Source organism: Erigeron canadensis, chromosome 3 (genome assembly GCF_010389155.1).
Source record: "Erigeron canadensis isolate Cc75 chromosome 3, C_canadensis_v1, whole genome shotgun sequence".
In the NCBI taxonomy this organism is placed as follows: Eukaryota; Viridiplantae; Streptophyta; class Magnoliopsida; order Asterales; family Asteraceae; genus Erigeron; species Erigeron canadensis.
Window position 1 is genome coordinate 26,555,365 of NC_057763.1, and position 22,903 is coordinate 26,578,267.

General features: G+C 32.6%; 3 protein-coding genes across 4 annotated transcripts; all 3 read left to right on the forward strand.

Annotated features, from left to right (window-relative positions):
* Window positions 1–6,075: 6,075 nt before the first annotated feature.
* Window positions 6,076–6,717, forward strand: LOC122591783 (protein DMP3-like). The gene has a single exon (XM_043764022.1). It carries the CDS (start codon window positions 6,076–6,078, stop codon window positions 6,715–6,717), a length of 642 nt encoding a protein of 213 aa, XP_043619957.1.
* Window positions 6,718–9,118: 2,401 nt separating this feature from the next.
* Window positions 9,119–9,912, forward strand: LOC122594623 (protein DMP3-like). Its single transcript, XM_043767056.1, has one exon. The coding sequence runs from the start codon at window positions 9,160–9,162 to the stop codon at window positions 9,784–9,786; it is 627 nt and encodes a 208-aa protein (XP_043622991.1). The 5' UTR covers window positions 9,119–9,159; the 3' UTR covers window positions 9,787–9,912.
* Window positions 9,913–13,613: 3,701 nt separating this feature from the next.
* On the forward strand, window positions 13,614–20,255 carry LOC122592830 (ion channel DMI1). 2 transcript variants are annotated; one of them, XM_043765146.1, is made up of 11 exons: window positions 13,614–14,338; window positions 14,510–14,578; window positions 15,190–15,816; window positions 16,022–16,264; window positions 16,390–16,593; window positions 17,639–17,887; window positions 18,142–18,240; window positions 18,331–18,525; window positions 18,691–18,783; window positions 18,863–19,129; window positions 19,593–20,255. In XM_043765146.1, the coding sequence occupies exons 1-11, from the start codon at window positions 13,685–13,687 to the stop codon at window positions 19,809–19,811; spliced, it is 2,919 nt and encodes a 972-aa protein (XP_043621081.1). In that variant the 5' UTR covers window positions 13,614–13,684; the 3' UTR covers window positions 19,812–20,255. The 2 variants fall into 2 exon arrangements, with proteins under 2 accessions (XP_043621081.1, XP_043621082.1); XM_043765147.1 differs by lacking the exons at window positions 18,863–19,129; window positions 19,593–20,255 and having other exon boundaries at window positions 18,707–18,784.
* Window positions 20,256–22,903: the final 2,648 nt, after the last annotated feature.

Sequence of the window (22,903 nt, forward strand, 5' to 3'; positions counted from 1 at the left end):
TTATTTTACAATTTACATACTAATTTAAGTAGTTGAAGCAATTATCTTGTATGATTGATGATAGAAAATTGGCATTATTTTTGTCACCAATTGAAACAAGCTAAGCATCTAACTACTAGGGAAAAAAAACATGTTTTCGAGTTTTTTGTTTAAAAATTCTAGGAAATGATAGAAAATTGGCATTTTTTCTGCTTCAAGATGATCTAATTCGTTGCGTTTGGTTGTAAAAGATGCTTTCTTTTTTTTATTTTTTTTATTTTTTTTTTTATGTAACGCTGGGACTAGTTCTTCTACACGCATAAGGTATAGTGTTTTGCATTAGCTTCATTCTTTTGGTTGTAGTGTTTAATAATGACAACAGAGCAAACACTAACTCAATGCATTACAATTTGTATATTGGTGCAGTGTTGAGAATTGAATTCAAGAGGTGATTTTTAAATAATACGAGTAATGTATTAATTTTTAAACATATAATTCAATATATAAATAAAAAGTCACTTATAATTTGCAGTAGTACAAAACATTAGGATATTTCAAATATTGTAAGCAGCGTAATCATATATTATATGTGATTCATCAAATTTGATTTAAATTAAACAAAACAATATATAGTCTTTTTTATATCCATCAAACTAGGTTTTCAAAGTATAATACTGAATTGATGTCTTTAAGCTCAATCACAAAGAATAACAGACCTACAAATATAATGAAAAACAAAATTGGAAATAGAAAATAATATAAAACCTCCATATATCTAAACAATCTGCAAAATAAAAAACGTACACCCAACTTACTTGTATCTTAAGAAGTTTTCTTTGTGTTTTTATGGCTTGGGTTCTCATCTACCTTTTGCTACTGACATTGTAATGGGTTCCTTTCAATAAAGCACTCAAGTGATCATACATGCTCTATATGCCCACTAAGACTAAGAAGAGTGGTGTCGGGGGAAGGAGGGGGCGACTTGTGCCATGTGGCATGTGGGATAAAAAGAGTTGTCCCTCAAAAAAGGTGAAAATGAGTGGGTTTTTAAGGGGTGGACGACTTATGCCATGTGGCATGTGGGGTAGGGGGTGTTGTATGTAAAAAAGGTAAAAATAAGTGGATTTAGGAGAAGTCGGGCAAGGGGGGTGGTGTGGGGGGCAACTTTGGCTGACTTTGGAGCACAAAGGGGCGAGCTTTGTGCGTCGGGCAAAAGGGAAGTCGGCGAAGGGGGGTGGTGTGGGGGGCGACGTCGGGCGAGAGAGGGCGAGGGTCGGCCAATTTTTGGTCCACTCCCTTTAGTCTAATAATGCGTGTTGTGATATATATTTTCACTATTATATATCATTCTTATACAGATGTTGTGTCGTTTCGATCATGACCCAAGTTTTATTCCATATGATGCAATGACACCATAGAGATGGCACCATGTATACGTAGTAGCTTGTAATCATCATCAGAGACTTTGTACAACCCTAGTGATATTTATGTATTAAATGATCATGATGTCGGTATATATAGAGTTTTATAATTCTCTAATTGAGCAGCTAATTAATTAGATAATTCTCTTGCCCTTGTTTATAATTCTCAAATTCGAGTTTTATCCTCAATTTGATCGCTGGTAAAATATGAAAGTATAAACTTTCAGCAGCTAGCTAATTAATTAGTTTATCATGTCCAACGTAATACGAGTAGAATTTTTTCAAATTATATATCGTCTGTATCACTACCTAGCAACTCATATTTAGTTATAGTGGTTAATTTAAAGACCACATCGATCGATCATGTACGTGTAAATGTAACAAAATTTTCACAAATAAAAGACCATATGTAACAATAAAACTATTTATAGCTATAGAAATCTCTCCAAATTAAATGGTAGAGTTGCCGAGCCTCTTGGAACAGCTAATTTGATCAGCTAATTAAATGTAATAAAGAAATGTACAACCCAAGGCACTTGGTACTTTCACCTTGTTTATATATATGCTCAATTGAGTATAATAGATCGATCATGTGTAGTGTGTAGTTTAATGATTAGATTAGGCATGAGCACGGGCATAAGACCGGACCAGACTGAACCGGACCGGCTTGACCCGAAGACCGACATGGCAAGAAAAGCTGAACCGAAGATCGGCCCGAAACCCTCTCGGGCGGTTCGGTTCGGTCCCGGGTTAGACCGACATGGCAAGAAAAGCTGAACCCAGGAAGGTGAGTGCAATCATCCCCCCTTTCACCGCATGAGTCCTTTTGAACACACTGAAGATATTGCCAAAGCCCAATAGTAGCACAGCCACCCAATGCAGAAGATGCATCCGTGTTTTACTAGTTGTTTTAAATTCTCATATAAAAAACGCATATTATCATCCATCATTACAACTTCTGTCGACCTGACTACTTCTTCTTCACTACTTATCCCCCTTACTATCTCCAAAATGTTGACATCCTCATTAGAAGTAGTCCTCCTTGTGGTCAATTCAACTTCATGTGATCTTCTTTGTGTTATCGGCAATAGGGGCTGCTGAGGTGCTAAATTCATTATAACAGAAAGTATAAAACAATATTAATGATAAGGAAAGCATGCTTTAATAATGTTTAGTTTGTAACTTAAATACAAACCTTTCTCTAAGACGTTCTCCAAGAAACGGCTAATCCCGTTGATCAATGGATCGGGTTTTATCTCTTTAAGATGAAAAAACTTCCAAGTGGTTATGCCACCAGTTATCATGCTAGAGACCGGGATAGTCACCCCATAAAATATTTCAGTGTTTTTGGTCTTCATGATAACACTTCAAAAGTATCAAAAACTTAGACCACGTTCCCCAAAACAAGCAGCACTGAAATAGAATCCCTCTCATTAACACCTTAGCAAGAAACACAAATACATAGCCACTAGTGGCATAAAATGCCACGAGTCTAAATCTGCCTTGTTTCCAGTCAACCTCTTTCATTTTTGGATCAGCCCCTTTTGGAGTAATGTCATTGTTTGCTGTCGCATAAAGATCCTTAACCTCTGGAACCCCCGCCCATATTCCCATTATAATGGGCACCATAATGACTAGAAAACAATAATTGGATGCAACTCTTTTCAATTGGAGAACACTAACATTGTGTTCGATTCTAATAGACTGTATTCAATAATAGAAAGCGAAATTTCACTATTTTTAACAAAAGTATTATTCGGATTGAATAAGCAAAATGGTGGCTTGAAACAAAACTCACATTTTGTCTAGAGAAGCTCCTCCCAGATACGCCCGGCTCTGGCGTAGTCTTCCTCTCAGCAATCTGTCTCTTGGTTGACTTATAATAAACTCCATAGAGGAACAACTGGGCATTAAACTGTTCCAAGCCCATTTGGTACCTGAAAGGCGAAGGGAGGGAAGTTCGGAAAAGCCTAAAATTTGATCATCTGATCATTAAACTACACACTACACATGATAAAAAAAAATGTAATACGATTCAATAGGTACCAAATGGCATCGATTAAATAGATAATTATCCCCTTGTTTCCTTATCATGTTTCCCTCTTTTCGTATTTCTTTTTTTTTTCTTTTCAGTGAATGAGACATCGATTCAAATGCAATATTTTACCAGAAAAACCAAGATAAAAAAATGATTGTAACAAATTTATATCTCTATCTCTACTACATTGATTTTATCTAAATTTTTTCAACTTTTCAAATTTTCAACTCTTTCTTAAAATCTCTATCACTTATTTTTTTTTCTCTTATCCATAAATATTTTATTCCTCTAATTTATTCAAAATATTTTATCTCGAAAACCATACATCGATAAACTATAAGAATTATATGGATGTTTTTAAAATTTCATGCTCTTTCATTAGAGTGGTTATTCGATATACTTTCGACAAATTTTTAAACCCGAGGACGGAAAACGTACGGCTAAGATCTTTGGCTATCACTAGTAAAGGCTAGCAAATCGTGTCTTAACAGGTTCAATGCGCTCAAAATTCTCAGCTCTAAAACTTAAAAACGACTCATTTAACATTTGCCTTTAATGATTTGATCTTGACAGTTATTCGTTTTATGTATTAAAAAAGTTAAACGTTGAACTTTAAAAATATTGAAAATTTATTTTAAAAAATAGAAAAAGTTGGATCGATAATATATTTTTTGCTTAACAATTACTTTAACAGGTACCCAATTACAACTTTTCTTATGACCTATCACCCTATTATCTCATCGCCGCTACAGGAACTTTTTCTCGTCGTTTTAAAACAAGTTTGATGAATCTCAGATAAATATGATTATGTTGCTTTCAATATGTTGATTTTTACTAACATTAGTACTGCTGCAAATTATCATGGATGTTTTATCTATATATTTTGGATATGCTTGGAAAAAAAAAAACTTTGAGTAAAGATTGTCTGGCCAGAGCTTGAAAATAGCCTAAGGCTGGGGGAGTGTCTCGCCACTCCTCCCCTCCCCTCCCTGGTTTTTTAATAGGTACCTGTCCGCTCCCTATTGCAAAGAATACCTCGCCACCCTTCGCTTCCCCACCTCTCCCCACCCTTTTCTATTATATTTAAACATATAAAAAATAAAAAAATAAAAAAGAAAGAAAAAAAAAAGAAAAGACAAAAGAAGCAAAAAGAAAAGACAAAAGACAATAGGTAGGGAAATCGGCACCACACTCCACAAAACCCTCCCCACCCTACCAGTACCGGTTAGACGGGACGGTGTTCAAACCGACTCGCTGCCTATGCGCTCCGTCCAGCCTAAGAGTTGGGCTTCAATTTAACCATATGCACAAGCTTTCATTTTAAAATCTTTTCGGGCTTTTAGGAATTTTTTGTGTTGAGAATTTTGATCTCAAATATTACATATTTTAAACAACGTTATCATTTTAAAAGACTTAATTATAAAATCTTGGGACTTTTAACTCCTAAAAGTCTACAAAATCACCTTACCAAACAATTCTTATTAGTAAAATACAATAATACACTACAGAAAAGAGAAGCTACTTTGTCGCCATGGTTTTGGGTTTTGTGATTAAATACTTGAACCATATCCTAGTAAAAATTTATTATTGCAAGAAAATTAAAAAAAAAACAACTTTATAATAATAATAATAATAATAATAATAATAATAATAATAATAATAATAATAATAATAATAATAAAAGTTGTTTTTAATTTAAAAAATAATAATAATAATAATAATAATAATAATAATAATAATAATAATAATAATAATAATAAAAATATTTCAATTATCAGTTAAATTTAGCAGAATCAATCCCATAATCATAATTACAAACCGATTGATAAATAATTATGTACATATGTGGGTGTTAATAATGGTTTAGAAACCGAATTAAAATTAATATCACAATATGGGTTATACAGCTTAAACAAAAATACTCGTAAAAGAAGATTGACGAGGAGATCTAAATATTGATAGAGAAATAGTCGGCTACAAATCTACAATGTTACAATACCCTAAGACATGTTAGTATGTACTATATATAGGCATATGAGTAGTTGCCCTACTATCTGAGGCAAATGGACCCTCCAAAGTCCATATTCTAAGAGATAAGTTTAGCCCAAGTCCATCCATCTTGCAAGCCCATTATCAATCAATTCAAGTGTACCTGAGAACCTGAAAACAAAGATTACAATAATACATTATGTCAACCCAAGAAACCAAAACTTAAACCCTTAATTATGATTCATCTTCAAGCGTTATAACTTAAAAGCACAAGTCTAAATCACAAGTAACCTACATAGCAATGTATCCGATAAACCTATCTAGAAAATGGCTCGCTACTAATTGTCAATTTCATAATCCACTTAATAATCATAGAAAAAGATACTCAGCCAAAATTTTTGCTTTCTATACACCATTTAATATTCATGACAATAAACGTATAAATGAATTTAATTAACTTAATTAAATAAACTATATGCCTAAGTACATATATTTGTTAGGTACATACAAGACTACAAGTCCCACACGTACACTATGAATATTAGTAGCAACCTTAATTTTTAGACTATATATATATATATGCTTCTCTAGCTAGACCACCTTCATATAGTCAATTAATCGTTTCTTATGCCGTCAAATGAAGGTAACATGTCTTTAACAGCTAAACAACCGGGAACTACCACGAACAACGACGACAACACCACTACCGAACCAATACTGCCCAGCCCACAACAACTGCCATCCAAGCTCTCCAAGACACTAACGAGCTCAGACAATGTAGCCAAACTCCTCCCAACAGGCACCCTCATGCTCTTCCAACTCCTTACACCCATCTTCACTAATAAAGGTTCATGTAACTCCACAAATACTTCATTAACCGCCATCCTTCTTGTCCTTTTGGTGGTCTCATGCTTTCTTATTTGCTTTACCGACAGTTTTAAGTCTAACGATGGTCGGATTTACTATGGATTTGCAACTTTCGAAGGGATGTGGATCTTTGAAGACTATGATCCAAAAAACACGTACATGCCTGATTTGAGAAAGTACCGGTTAAAGTTTATTGATTGGGCGCACGCGGTGCTTTCTGTTTTTGTATTTGGAGCAGTGGCATTGAGGGATAGAAATGTGGTGAGTTGTTTTTACCCGGCCCCGGGGCGTGAAACTCATGAGCTTTTGGATATTGTTCCTATTGGTGTCGGTCTCATTTCAAGTGCCCTATTTGTTGTTTTTCCGACTAGAAGACATGGTATTAGCCATCCTATTACACAGGATGATTCCAATATATATTAACGTTAAGTATTAATTCTCCTATATGGATATGGATGATTACTTACTTCCATGTAAAAGATTATTGTAAATATATGTATGTTAATTAGGAAATAATATGGATGAATGGTCCATACAAAAGCATACTACTCATGTTGTAACTTTTTCACATAGAATGTAATAATCATGTTCTGTTCATGAGCACTTTCTCTTAAATGAGTTGTCCATGACGGATCCTCACGCACATTAGTTACCTGTGCTTATCGTTGTTGCACGTATAAATCTATTTAGAGACTCACCGTCGCCACTACTGCCTCTACTCGATCAGATCATCTTTTCTTTATTGTTGTGTCATGTTCCCTAGCTAACATTAGCTATTTGTTTTCATCCTTTAAATTGAATTGCATTAAGAATAAACCTATATATCAGAAAGTTGCCCAAACCTCTCTGTTCTTACCCTTTGTTCTTGTGGAAATTAACCATCTCAAAACGGTCTTAATAATTGGTGCTTTAAGTAGTTGAAGCAATTATCTTGTGTGATTGATGAAAGAAATTTGGCATTATTTTTGTCACCTAGTGAAACAATCAACTCCGTCGTTAATAAAAAACAAATTAAATAAGTGGATGGTTGATCACTAGATTTCCAGTACCACAAGAGGCTTTATGGATAACTGGCTTGGTTCCCAGTTCAATGGCTGCTGAGCTGTTGCTAGATGGAACCCAACCTTCTTAAAATCCCTTAATAATTCATATCCACAAAATTGTAAAGTGAAATTTAAACCCAAATAAGTATAATAAGGTTAAAAACCTTACTAATGAGTTAATGATATTGACTATTCTAACTATACTATAAATTTTAACGTGTGCAAAATATGTTTTTGTTTTTCTAGTCAATAACGTATCACTTAGATATTTAGTCGTTATATTTGCTTTATGGAACACGTTTTTTATATAACAAAAGTTTCAATACAAAAAATATATAACAATATTAGTATAATACAAATACATTTATTTAAAATTTTCGCACCCAAATTTTAAGAAAACGCAACAAAACAGTAATAGAACTAAAAATAACGTATAAAAACAATACGTTGTATATGATGTATAAATGCATTGAACAAAACCAATAACTATATTAATGCAATAATGATAATTTGATGACGGTGATGTTATTTATTATGCTTTAAATATTATATGAATGTAAAATGTAACGATGATGAAATTATTATATATTAGAAAACATTTTATATAGCGAACTTGATAAAAATAATGAAAAGCAAATGTTTAAAGATAAACATGTAAACGTATGAAATTTGTTTAATAGAAACATTAAAACCCAAAAGTTTAGTGTCAAAAAACTAAAAACGAAAACTTTGATAAAGGACAGTAGTTAAAAGATATAAAATCAAAGGTAAAAATGAATAAAGGCAAAAGTCAAAAGGTGTTGTACTTCATGCACATACAATTATATTATGATGAGAGTAAAAGTTATAAAAATAAAAAATTTAGGAGGTAAAGAAAAAACTAACAAAAGATTTTGTTGTATTTTATGCATGAGTAACTTGTACACTTTATATTGTTTTTATGCATAACTAACTTGTACCTTTTTATGCATAGTTTACTTGTAATATATTGTTGTGCATAAATAACTTGTACTATATACATTTCTTTTTGGTATATATATAATATAATTAATTTGTTCATAACTGTTTATATTCAAATAACCTATATATTTTAAGGATTATGATTTTTGTGACATTCACAACCAAACCTACCAACACTATTCATAAAAAATAATTGTTCTCTCTAATACCAATTTTTACAATTCCATTAACAACCCACTCAAACTATTTTTTTAATATATAATAATGCTTTAATACTTAACATTCATTTTACTTTAGATATCTAATAAAAATTGAAATACATTTTACACAACAATAAGTTAAGTCATTTATCTAAAAATGTAAACAAATAAAAGAATAAAAAAAATAGGGTAAATTGTTTCTCAATATGTCTATGTCGATACTTAACATATAAAAAACTATCAGAACAATAATGTAAATTGTTTCTTAATATGTAGTGTATTAAAATATAAATGTGTTAAATGTAAAATAATGTTATTACATAAAGTTAACATGTTAATAGTTATATAAATTTACTCGCGTATTATGCAGGAAAATAATCTAGTTTCTTCATAAAACTAAAAAAAAAAAAAAAAACAGCCATCATTTGCCGCATTTCTTAATAATTGCTTTTATTACATCATTTATTCATTAAAAAAAACGTATAATACATTAGTTGAGTATATGCACTTTTATTAGTTAGGTACATACAAGTCCCACACGCCAATATAATCTATCGATCCCCTTGACAACCAACTTTATAAAACTTCTCTATATATATTTGCATTTCCACCATCTTATATATAGCGTATTATATCATATATGTATTTTCACCATTTTAGACATGTCTTTAAGAGCTAGACAACCCGCTACGAGCATCGTCACTGACACGACCACCCCCGAAGAACCAACGTCTCGACCACAACCATCGTCATCGGCCCTTTCCCAAACGCTAGCAAGCACTGCAAACCTAGCCAAACTCCTCCCAACAGGAACCCTTTTAGCCTTCCAAGTCCTCACACCAATTTTCACAAATAACGGTTCGTGTGACTCCACTACTCGTTCATTAACAGCCATTCTTCTTGTCCTCTTAGCAATCTCGTGTTTTCTTGCTTGTTTTACCGATAGTTTCAAAACAAACGATGGCCAGATTTTCTATGGCTTTGCAACTTCTCAAGGGATGTGGATTTTAGACTATTGTGAACAAAAGAATTTGCCCGATTTGAGAAAGTACCGGTTGAGGGTTATTGATTGGGTGCACGCTCTTCTTTCGGTTTTGGTATTTGGGGCAGTGGCATTACGCGATAGGAATGTGGTAAATTGCTTTTATCCAACCCCAGGGCATGAAGCTCAAGAGGTTTTGGATATCGTTCCTATTGGTGTTGGTCTCATTTCAAGTGCATTGTTTGTTGTTTTTCCGACTAGAAGACATGGCATTGGTTATCCTGTTACCCATGATAATGCTGAATGATCGATATCGAAATTATACACATGTATATGTTACGTTTATAGCATTATATTGTATGGAGTTTTTTTGTATTATTGCTTTGTACAAACTAATGTTATGTACATACAAGCACGAAAAATCGTTATGAAAAGGCATTAAAGATTAATTGAAAAGAAAACTGTTACAAGGAATTGAGGGCAGTAGTAGAGTGTAAGAAAGCAGAACTCAATACTTTGAAGCAAAGTAAAATACCAAATTAACACAAGTTTCATATGCTTTGTCACACTCTAGCTATTGTATGACATTTAAAACATATCTTTGATATATAGTATAGAACTAGTCATTTGTATCCGCACGTCGCTGCAGAACACACTTTTTAAACGATACATTTTTGGATATGAACGTGATAAAGTCATTGACAAACATTTATTTGTAATTGTTTCTATAAGTCTAACTTTCAAGGAAGAGAAAATTAGTTTTAACAAATACAACAGATTTGTATATCTATAACTATATAATGACACTTTTACAACGTACAGTGATAAAATATATAATTTTTGGGGTGAGAAACAAAAGCAAACAAAATTTAAAAAGTAGTCATAAAACTATAAATATGTGAAAGTTTTTACACGAACGTAAGACCTAACAGTGATAAAAATTACGTATATTCAAAGGAAGAGTTGAGAATAATAAAACAGAATCTTAAAGTAATAAAGTTCGAAGCCTAAAAAAACAAACAAACTAATAAAAGTTTTCAGGAACCATAAATATATTAAAATTTTGTGGTAAAAAACATAAGATTAGAAAGTTTGTTGTTAATGGAAAAAAGAACTTGAGTGAGGTTAAAAGTCAAATGGTAAAAACTTTAGGGGTAAATCAGAAAGGAAAAAAAAAGAAGAAATTTGTACAAGATATATAACATTGTAGCTAAGTTGTATTTTATGCAAGTTCACTTGTAAAATCTAAGTTGGTTTTTAGAATATAGTTAAACTACCCGGGTTAACTAATAAATGCTTTGCAAATAAACCGAATGATACCCGGTAGTTTTAAAATATGTTGTCATATTAAAATTTTTAATAACCGCATTAATTAAATAAGTTAAAAAGTTGTGATAAATTATTATTTTAAAAACGAAACTAAACAGAAACAAAAGTTATGTAGTTGTGGACACACGTTAAAACACATTTGGTGGGGAAAAAAAAAGGTTACTGGAAAAAAAACACCATAGGTTTCGGCCTATTATAACTAAAAAATAAGGTGCTTAAAATCTTACATAATAATATGGACATTTAAAAAAAAATCTTTATTAATTATACATATTTAAAAAAAATATTTTGAATTTTAAAGAGAAAAGTATAATGATGTCATAATTAAGTTAAAAGGATTTGTGGTAATATAAATTTTAAAAATTCTTATGTAATCACAATTTTTCTTTATTAATACTAGCACGTTATCTACGCGATGCGGCGGTGTTCGTGACGGCGACAGTGAGGTGGTAGGGAACGACTGTTTGTGGTATAGGCGGCATCGATTGGTGTAGATAATTGATGTAAAGATTTATTAGAGATATTTTAAAAGATAAAGTTTTGATTAAATAATATTATATAATCGTTAATGGCATTTTGGACATAATCTTTCATATAACTTTCAACATGAGATTATTTTTTTTATAATATAGTATAGAAATATGGATAATAGATATATAGCAGAAGTGGTTTATGTAATAACATGAACTTTTTTTTATTCTAACCTCTTTTGATACGAATTTCCTTGCTTCATACATCAAAACTCTTCGTATCGTTATTGTGTTAATAATGCTTTATTGATGGTGCACTTTGATGTTAAAAAGTAAATATATTGGTATAAAAGATTGCAAAAAGATTTTTATTTTTTTTCCTTTTTCTTTTGAGTCCTTGATGAAATTGCACGAAAAAAGAACTCTATATTTTCTTAACATTATTTATCCCATTTCATAGTGACAAAGAATTATATTTTTTCACATGATATTTCAAATTTGAATTTTGGTCCAGGTAAATACCTTGTCAGGAAATAGTTGACAACCGGTCACAAGCATTAAAAAACGCATTTAGCTAGGTTGCTACGTTTAAGTTAAAATAGCCCGTTATTCCTAGATAATCCGATATAATATATCCAGATAATGGTTAATTGTTTTCTATGCATGAGAGAAAACAGTAGAATCTTAAAAGGATCTTAATTGTCGAGTCCTTTTTTGTGCTAAGGTTCGAATCTGTTATTGCTTGCATGTGCAACGTCAGGAACACATGACTACACGATTTTGCCACGTTCGATTAGTCCCACTTTTGGTATAATTTTCTCTTCCTAGTAAACCATGTGTATTAAAGTTTAATTTGCTTTAACTTTATACGATTTTTAATCAACTCAATTACGAGTATTAATTTATCACCTGATGATTAACAAACGACTTTTTGATGTAGGCAAATTTAAAATCCTAAAGATATGGTATGGCCGAACTACATGGGTAGTAACGAAGAGGGAATTGGCCCAAAAATTGGATCGATAGTTTTTTGTTATTCAGTTATCTTAAGTTATCAGCTTTACTTATCGTCTCTTTAAAAAGGAAATGATATTAAGACTATTAGGAGTGAAGCTCTTTTGGGGAGTCCCACTTAGGGCGACTTCCGCCATGTTGCGCGGGGCTCTCCCTAAGAGATGTCCCTCTTTTTTTTTGGAGTGAGACATCTCTTTGTGGGAGCCCTTTTTAATTATTTTTGTTAATTTGTTTTTGATTTTATTAATATAAGATATATATATATATATATTATAATAAAAGACATACATATATTATACTAATTTATATATAAAAAAATACAGCTTTTATTCAAAACATCACACGACACAACACAACTAAGAATTATTCCAAACATTATAAACGGTTGAACATCATATTCCAAACAATTATTCATTTAATTTTTAGTTTTTTTAAACTTCGGATTCCTTCATATTAATTCTCACTTCTCCACGTGATGAAAACTGTTTTGAGATTCCTTCCTGTACTCAGCCATAGTTCTTTAAACCAATGCACCGTGTTCATCGTCGTGACCTTGGTTCAAACGGTTGAACATCATATCAAATACGTGAATGTTTGTTCTCATGCGGTGCCATTTAGCGACCATTGCCTCTGAATTTCGATAGGTCGATGGTTAGTTTTTATAAGTGAGGAAAAGATGGGTCACTTTCGACCAAAATGTATGTTCCCTTTTGTAGTTACCGCATAACGGGTCGTCTGACACCTCGACTCAAGCTTGTCAAACTAATTTCTTCGGACCAAATCCAAGCCATTTGATTATATAGATGAAAATTGAAAGAATTTGTAAAATATAGAGAGAAAAGATGGAAGACATAGTATAATAATGAGAAAGTAGTGAAGAGTATGTATAAGGAGGTAAATTAAAAAAAAAAAATATATATATATATATATATAATAGAAAACTAGCCGTTTGCTAGTGGTAACGGTCTTCTTTTTTGAGAAACAACAAACAATGTGGGCGACGAATTACTTCCGCTACGGTCTTTTCTTCACGCTTGCCGCCCCTCGGGGCATGGGGCGGCGTCAGACTTAAAAGAGTTTACTTCGATCAGTTTAATAATCCTTCTAAACATCTTAAAATATGAAGTACAATTCAATCATTTCTCTTTTTTATCATTTGATTATACCAAAGTCACTGTTAGAAAGTTTTTTACAAAGATTATTTAAAAAGATATGTCATTTTTTTTTTTTTAAATTGTAAAAAAGCTAAAAAGATTACAATCTCTGATTCGGGGATAAAACCCCACTAACTAATTTCCATGTCACATGTGTGTCCGAAACACAAAAAAAACACACCCAAATAACTGACAGATACTCACAGATTCATTCCAGTAATAATTAACACAAAAAACCATGTCAACCCAAACCAGCAAACTTGACCCACCACCATCACCTGCTGACATTCCACCACCATCCACCACTGAACGCCGTCCACTTTTAAAAAAGTCAAGAACCATCTCCACCGATCCCACAACTCACTTCCCCGGTCCACTCTTCCCCACCGTCCGCCACCGCCTCTCCGATGACTTCCCACCACTACCACCTATCACACTTCCATCTCCTTCGTCATCATCATTCACTTGGTCTCCCCGTCGATCATTTGACTCATCTGACACCTCTAGCACAACAACAACCAATAGTGACACTTTCCCAGGTCAAACATTTGGGTTTGCTGACCGTGATTATGTTTATCCATCTTTTTTGGGTCCGAATACTACTAGGAACCGGGTCACTGTTGTTAAAAGTAGTTCTGTTGCTAAGTCTTTGAGAAAACAACCGCCTGTTTCGGATACGGGTCTGGTTCGGGTGAGTAAAAATGATCTTGGTTCGGTTAGTGGAAGTCAAACGGGGAAAGATTCAGGTCGTTTGGATTCGGGTAATGTGAATAGTTCATTGGTAGCTGAATCGGAGAGACTAGTTAATAAAGCTCCAGCTCAAGTTCAAGTTTCTTCAACAACGCCTATTCGGAAAATGGCTAAGATCAAGAACTCAGTGATGTTTAACATGGTAAATATTTTTAATCCAGTACAATATATAATATATAATGTTTCCGCGAAAAAAAAAAAAAAAAAGTTCTTGAAATAAAGAAAGTCTCTCTCTCTCTCTCTCTCTCTATATATATATATATATATACAATTAATCTACATTGTCTAATAGTTAATGTTTTGATAAATGTAGGTGGTGGTTATATGTGTAGTAGTAGTGTCTTATGCAATTGCATTGCGGAATGAAGTTACAAAGCTTCAGGTATTATGTTCTTGATTACATTGATAATATAGGTGTCGAAAATGTGATTATTAATTAGGGAAATGTTATAGAATAGCTAGATAACGAGTAGTACTCGGTGCACCTCATCATCCAAGGGTGAGGCTCTGGGTACATCCATCTCAAGAGAGACAGGATGAGGCCAAGAAAAATCTCCTGAGGCATGTCAGTTCAGAGAGTCGAACATTTCACCATGGGAGATATGACATCGTTGAACTAGATTATATATATCTGAGCTTTTAGTTACTTGATGATGAGACACATGATAGATGATATTTCTAGTTTATTTCTTTTCTATATATAGAAAGTTTCAGAATATGATCACACATATGATCTGTAGTTCAAAAGAAAAAGAGAGGGACAAAATAAAAGTAATTAAAATTTTATATACCAAATTAAGCAATTCCATAAATTATACCAAAATTTTTAAAAGATAAATTTGGTTTACAAATTACAACAATTTGCTTCCATTTGAAAGTGAAATGTTCTTTTTTGACATTTGGCTATGATTCAAATTCTTCTATTACCAAGTGTTAACATGATGGTTTTGTTAATTAGAGACTTCTTAATGATGTGGGTTACCTTAATTGCAGGAAGAGAATAACAATCTTCATAGAATTTGTAAGAATAAGGACATTCTTGATGGTGAAAGTATTGACATGAATAATGAGAATGAAGATTCCTTTGTGTATATTGCCAATACTGACAGTCGAACAATTGCCCTTTACGCTGTTTTGGTCACCCTTGTTACACCTTTTGTAATGTATAAATATCTCGATGATCTGCCTCGGATTAAGAATATATCAAAACGGACTAAGAACAACGTAGAAGAGGTTCCACTAAAGAAGAGAATTGCATATATGGTGGATGTGTGCTTTTCTATCTATCCTTATGCAAAGTTGCTTGCACTTTTATTTGCAACTATATTTCTCATAGCATTTGGTGGTTTGGCTCTATATGCTGTCAATGATGGTAGCCTAGCCGAAGCCCTTTGGCTTTCGTGGACATTTGTGGCAGATTCAGGAAACCATGCAGATAGCGTTGGAACTGGACCAAGAATTGTGTCGGTGTCTATAAGTGCAGGAGGTATGCTGATATTTGCAATGATGCTAGGACTTGTTTCAGATGCTATTTCAGAGAAGGTAGATTCATTGCGGAAAGGGAAAAGTGAAGTGATTGAAAGCAACCATATACTCGTTCTTGGATGGAGTGACAAATTGGTACGTCTTAGTTACTTTGGGCATTTCATGCTCTTTCTGATTACTAGTTTAGATTTTAACCCTGTTAGGATATATGTTTCGAAAGTGGTCGATTAAGTGACATTGAACAGTTAGAATGATAACCAGTTGTCATAAAACAGGCTATAGACGATATTGTTTGGATGTGTGTCAACTAAGTGGTGACTGGGCGGTTCTTTGATTGCAGGGTTCACTTTTAAAGCAACTGGCAATAGCAAATAAGAGCATTGGTGGCGGGGTGGTTGTTGTTTTGGCAGAAAGAGATAAAGAGGAAATGGAGATGGATATAGCAAAGCTTGAATTCAGCTTCATGGGCACTTCAGTTATATGCCGAAGTGGCAGTCCTCTTATACTTGCAGACTTGAAAAAGGTTTCGGTTTCAAAGGCACGTGCTATTATTGTACTGGCAGCAGATGAAAATGCAGATCAGGTATGTCTTACTTAATGGTCACATTCTTTTTTTTTTAGAACGTCAAATGGTCACATTCTATTTGTGCTTCTCATGCTTTAAACATCAGAAAGGTTTCTTATTTCTATACTTGTTGAAATTATCAGAGTGATGCACGTGCCTTGCGGGTTGTTCTTAGTCTTACTGGAGTAAAAGAGGGGCTGAGGGGTCATGTTGTTGTGGAGATGAGTGATCTTGACAACGAGCCTTTAGTGAAGCTTGTCGGTGGAGAGCTAATCGAGACAGTGGTTGCACATGATGTGATTGGACGGTTGATGATCCAGTGTGCTCTGCAGCCTGGCCTTGCACAGGTAGTTGAATTAACTTGTTTTCTTTTAGAGTTTTTAACCAAAATAGTGTATTTGATAAACATATTTACCAAAATGGTGTATTTTAAAAACTATTTACTAAGTTGGTGTATTTATGTATTTAGTTCTTTATAAAACCTTTTCATTTACCATCATAATCAACTCTTTCATTAGGAAATTAGATTGACCTGCTTCAATACTTCTTGGCACTTTAATGCATGATAAACAAAACCCAGTTGTTTTTATAACCAAAAGGTTCGAAATTTCACATGATAAACAAAAGAGTATTGTGATTTTACTTGTTCCTTTGCAAACCTTTGTAGATAATGAACAAATTCAAGATTTTCTATCACCACTTTTATAAAGTAAAAAAACTAATGAAAGATCATAAATTTTATAGCTAGGACTTGAGATATGGGCTAAAAAAGAGAGAGCCTTATAGATAAAAATAAATATAAAATATATATGATAACGAAATGTTGAGTAGGAACTTCATAAAATTTTAAAGACAAATGTGAGATTTCAAGTTTTCTTGAAACTTAAAGATTAAAATTTTAGAGAAGATGATGTAATGATTTTTTTAATGATTTACTCTCTATTAAAAATGAATGATGATTTAATAAACTTTCACCATATGGATCGATATTGATAAAAGAGAAGAAAAAGACGGGTGTTTAATGTTTTCAATGAATTACCTTCATAAAAATGATGATTAAATAAAAATGATCAAATGAAGTAATTTTTACATGAAAGGTAATAAAATATGTTATTTGAGGTAACAATTCAGATTGCTGGAGAGTAAGTGTATGCGAAACTAGTTGATTATGATGGTAAATGAAGAGTTTTTCTAAATTTGTTTATAAAATAATTGGGTGTATTGATGTTAGTAAATGATATAAAAACAATTAATGAAAAGAATCGAAAAACATAAACACACTATTTTAGTAAATATTTTTTAGAATACACCATTTTGGTTATAAACTCTCTGGGTTGTCTAGAATTTCGAGTAAATGATAGCTCTGTAAACTATGAAATTGTTATATTGCAGATATGGGAAGATATCTTGGGGTTTGAAAATGCAGAGTTCTATATTAAAAGGTGGCCACAATTGGATGGATTGAAATTTGAAGACATACTCGTTTCCTTTCCTGACGCAATTCCTTGCGGAGTAAAGGTTGCTTCAGATGGAGGAAAGATAAATATAAATCCTAATGATGACTATTTATTGAAAGAAGGCGATGAAATTCTTGTCATAGCTGAGGATGATGACACATATTCCCCTGGCCCTTTACCAGAGGTCAGTATAACCCTGTCAAAATTTTTGGAGGCATCGTCTGAAATTTAATTGCTCAAACGTTAAGACAGTTAAAAACTGAACTTTTATATATATCAGCTAACTTTATGCCGGTCTTCTATATAAGATGTACAAGTGTTGCAGTTTCTTAGGTGTTCACTTACTTTTTTTTACTTGGTCTTGTAGTTGGTCCATATAAGTTTTATAATGTTAAATAACGGATTGGATTGTCCTCTTTGCTATTCCGTCATTTGCAGGTACGCAGGGGTCTCTTCCCCAAAAAGGTAGACCCTCCTAAATTTCCAGAAAAGATACTATTTTGTGGTTGGCGACGTGATATTGATGATATGATTATGGTAATTCACTAGTATCTATCAATCCTTTGTAATTTGGTTTTTCTTACTTACAAGTTTTTCTTACGATTTCTCCTGTTTGTCATCTACCAGGTTTTGGAGGCATTCTTGGCACCTGGTTCAGAGTTATGGATGTTTAATGAGGTGGTGGAAAAGGAAAGAGAAAGAAAGTTAGTGGATGGAGGGCTTGATATTTCAGGTCTGGTTAACATTAAGCTTGTCCACCGTGTTGGGAATGCAGTCATCAAAAAACATTTGGAGACTTTACCTTTGGAGACATTTGATTCTGTAAGTTCCATTGTCACTACATCAAAATAGCAAACCGTTTCACCAAAATCAGTTCAGTCGCATGTTAATCTAATAAATTGGGTTGGAAAATTGGAATTCACTCAAGTAACAGTATGTATGGGCAGGTGGGTTATATTAACCAAACGACTAACTCTGAAAAGACAGATTCTAATTCTTGCAGATGAATCTGTAGAAGACTCAATTGTGCATTCTGACTCGAGATCTCTAGCCACCCTCCTCCTTATCCGAGACATTCAGGTGACTTCTGTTCTTTTGAAAGTGAATACAACTAAATATTTGAAGATACTAATAAAGTTTCTACTCCACACTTTTGCAGTCAAAACGTCTGCCGTCTAAAGACACAAGCTCAACACCTCTTCGTGTTTCTGGTTTCTCTCATAGCTCTTGGATTCGTGAGATGCAGCAGGCTTCCAACAAATCAATCATAATAAGTGAAATTTTGGATTCTAGGACTAGGAACCTTGTTTCAGTAACCAAGATAAGTGATTACGTGCTATCAAATGAGCTTGTGAGCATGGCTTTAGCGATGGTAGCTGAAGATAAACAGATAAATCGTGTTCTTGAAGAACTTTTTGCAGAAGAGGTACCCTTTATTATTCAGTAGTAAACTTGAGGTGTCAAATTAGATGCATTAACTTATGAGAATGTGTCGATTTTGTTATGTTCCATCTATGAACGGTCAAAATGTGATATAAAAAATATAAGTAGCTACAAAGAAAACGGGTGAAAGACAAGCGGAATATGACTTTTAGCATTATTTGAACCAAAATGCAACACACTTCACCTATTTTCGGATGTATGTCAAGTACTTTTATTTTTACCAATTAAAATAACATGATCACACGTCGTTACCACTTACCAGTTATGTATGTAAGATAGGGTGGAAGTATATTGAGTTTTGGTACATTTATGTTACATACAGTGGTAACAAAATGTAAAACATTTACACTAACACACATGAATAGGTGAAAGTAAGTTATATTTTGGTTCATTTCCCAGGTAAATTTTTCAACAGTACTTGACTTTTGACTCGTCACTATTTGCAGGGAAACGAGATGTGTATTAAACCTGCAGAATTTTATCTTTATGATCAAGAAGAACTCTGCTTTTATGATATTATGGTCAGGGGTCGAGAAAGGAATGAAATTGTCATAGGGTATAGGTTGGCAACTGCAGAGCGTGCTATAATCAATCCTGTAGACAAGAGTAAGCTTGTTAAGTGGTCTCTTGATGACGTTTTTGTTGTCATTGCATTGGGTGAATGAGAACTCGCATCAACTAATGTGATTCACATAGCATAGTAAATACTCATCAGAAAGACAGAAAGCATCAGAAAATGACAATACTTTATGCGATTAGCCATGTTTTGAGTTGCTAATTCAAGTAATTACTAATGTGCAATTGACTTGGCATCAGAAAGTGCCACAATCACTCAAAACGAATTGTTAGCAGTTAAAAGGAGCAGATGTAAATTTGAGCAAATTCATATGCTACTAATGTGGTGTATGTTGTACAGATGTGAGTGTTCATTGCAGGTGAAGAAATAGTACATTCAAATGTTTATTATTTTGTTTTTCATAGTATGGTGTTGTTCAAATGTTGTCCAACATGAGCTACAAATTGGTCTTGTATAGAGCTAATGTAACATTCTCAAACTAGTTTCGTGTCGCTGGTATTAATCGAGTCTCTTGATACTTCTGGTGGTTTTATCTCATACTATAAAGGCGTGTGTATATGTTATAGGGTTGAGCCATAACATTTCAACTTGTTCTTTGGTAAATATTCACGGATGTGATGAGAAATACACCACATGGTTAACACTAACGCGGAAACGGCCTTAGTTTGCAACACTTTCCCTAATCTGTATGAACAACAAAATCAGGTATACCAAACACAATCCACACAGGATTAGGATTCTCTAAAGTAACTTCAACTTCATAGGTGAAGTTACTCCAACTTCACCTATCAAGTTGGAGTAACTTTAGAGATCTCAATCCATCAACACAGGAACGAAACAGTGAAGTGACAAGATTAGCATAACAAGCTAGAAAAATACAACAATCATCATACACTTGATTTAAAACCTCTAAGACGTATGAAATCAAACTAAAGACAAAAGAAAGAAATACATCACTAAAATTTGGACATCCAAAATGTTGGTCTAAATGCTGTGAAACTACTATCCAAACATGAGGATGATCCGGCGGTTCAATTTCCGGGGATCAATATCTCTCTATTATTGCTGCACTTAACTGTTAACATGGTACTGAACTACTTTTGGATTTGGGCCAAAAAAGGTTTCTGCTAATGGGCTAAGGAAAACAAAATTCAACAAGATGCACATGTACTAGATTTATTTCGCAGAAACTTGCCACACTTTCAAAATGATGTTCCAATTCATATGCACCACTTACTTTTCAGTTTTCATGTACACAATACTCTGAAGGTAACTTCAACATCTTCTGCTCATTTTCAAATTGACATACAAAGTAGCAACCACATCATCGAACTTTTTTACATAATTATGGAACACCTAAATAAGTTCATGTCCAATTTACATACATTCTGTAAAATTAAGTAACTAAACATTCCATTTAACTCCGTCTCAATTCTCATCATGGCCGGTCCATGAGATATATCTACCAATAAACTAAAACAAGATTGTAGCTTATTTTAATCGACATGTGACATAATATTAAAACGACAAGTGTCTTTTGAATTTTACACATTAAAAAATCTGTTTAATATATTCATTATTTAATCAAATTCGTATTCAAACTAAGATATTACATCTATTAGTTTCCTAATTGTTAATGCATCTACAAATATTTAAACTAGGATCCGTATGATAATTTGATCTATCAGTTTCCTAAGGTTTTAAATATTTTTTTTTATTTTCTTTTTAGAACGACATCAAGGTTTTAACTTCTACAAATTCAATGATATATATAAATACAAGGTTTTTTTACCCGCACGATGTGCGACTATTTAAAATATCAATTAATAAAGTTTTGACTAATATTCTTTATCTACCAATAAACTAATACATTATTAAGATGTTCTTGAAACGGCATGTGCCGTAATCCTTGATCGATACGTATCCTTTTAATTTATTTATTTTATTATATTAGAATTTTTAATTGTATATAGATTCAATTTACTTATTAGACATAGAGTTAATATCTAACTCTTTGACTTATATATACAAAACACATTATAACCTTATTTGATTAATTATTTTATTGATAAAATTGGTTCCGTTTTTTTTTCAATTCTTCAACTCCTATTACTTATATTACTAATAATAAGTTATTAACATGAAGACTTCAAAATTTTGAGTTTACAAGCCGAAATAACATGGCTATTTGCCATCATCCACTATGCTTACAAGTTCCGGTGATGTGATTGTAATTTTTCAGGTAAATCCAAAACTTTAACTAAACATATATTATATTGATCATTACTATTTATTATAACTTAGTTTTATCATCAGTTTACTTTAACTATAAATTATTATATTCTCACAAATCATATATGAGGTATATTCAAATTTCTTTATGATACAATTTATATAGCTACAGTACGGTATTAAAACTAGTTATATATATTTAATTGTGCGTGATGCACGTTTTGGCTAAAATAAATTTTTTTATATTCTATTCATGTTGCTTGTTGATTCACTTTAACAAAGTTTCAGTGTAAACTATTAAACTAATCACATCGTCTTTGGTCTTATCTAGTTATCTTGGCAAATCGGGACATTGATTGTGATATATTTGTTTCATAACCTCACACTAAAATATACCACGTACAATTAAAATATGTCTCGGTTGGGTCAAGCTGGATGACCCTTTTATTTTTATTTTTTGTCTTTGTAGACTCGAGGAAAATCATTGAATACAATTGTAAAAGTTATTTTGTAAAGACAATTTTAATGACTTTCGACATGTTTGACAGGTTTAAGTTTACGCTTAAGATCCGATTTATATTACTTGCTCTATTATTACTCTTTATATTAAAAGTTTTAGGACTCAAAATTAAGTACAATATCTCAAAATTTCAACTATGATTGTAAAGTTCAGGTGATACACGAATAACCCGCTAAGTCGTACCAAATAATTGTCCTATACAGGGAGTGTTCTCCGGAATCGGAGTATTAAGATTGGAATCGGAGTATAGATTTTAAGCCCGTGTCAAATACTGAAATACACGGGCTTACAATTTTATCAATATTAGATATTAGTTTATTATGATTTAAAATTTAGTTTACAATTTTTAGTAATAAAAAATTAATCTATATTATAAAACTTTGAGTTTTATAGGTAAATATATTTTATAATTATGATATATAATAGTT

Excerpts from the sequence above, each read along its gene's own strand:
- LOC122591783 (XM_043764022.1), top strand. The coding sequence starts at position 6,076 with ATGTCTTTAACAGCTAAACAACCGGGAACTACCACGAACAACGACGAC.
- LOC122594623 (XM_043767056.1), top strand. The coding sequence starts at position 9,160 with ATGTCTTTAAGAGCTAGACAACCCGCTACGAGCATCGTCACTGACACG.
- LOC122592830 (XM_043765146.1), top strand. The coding sequence starts at position 13,685 with ATGTCAACCCAAACCAGCAAACTTGACCCACCACCATCACCTGCTGAC. Across the intron at positions 15,817-16,021 it reads TTGGATGGAGTGACAAATTG|GGTTCACTTTTAAAGCAACT; the intron begins GTACGTCTTAGT and ends CTTTGATTGCAG. Across the intron at positions 18,784-18,862 it reads TCCTTATCCGAGACATTCAG|TCAAAACGTCTGCCGTCTAA; the intron begins GTGACTTCTGTT and ends ACACTTTTGCAG.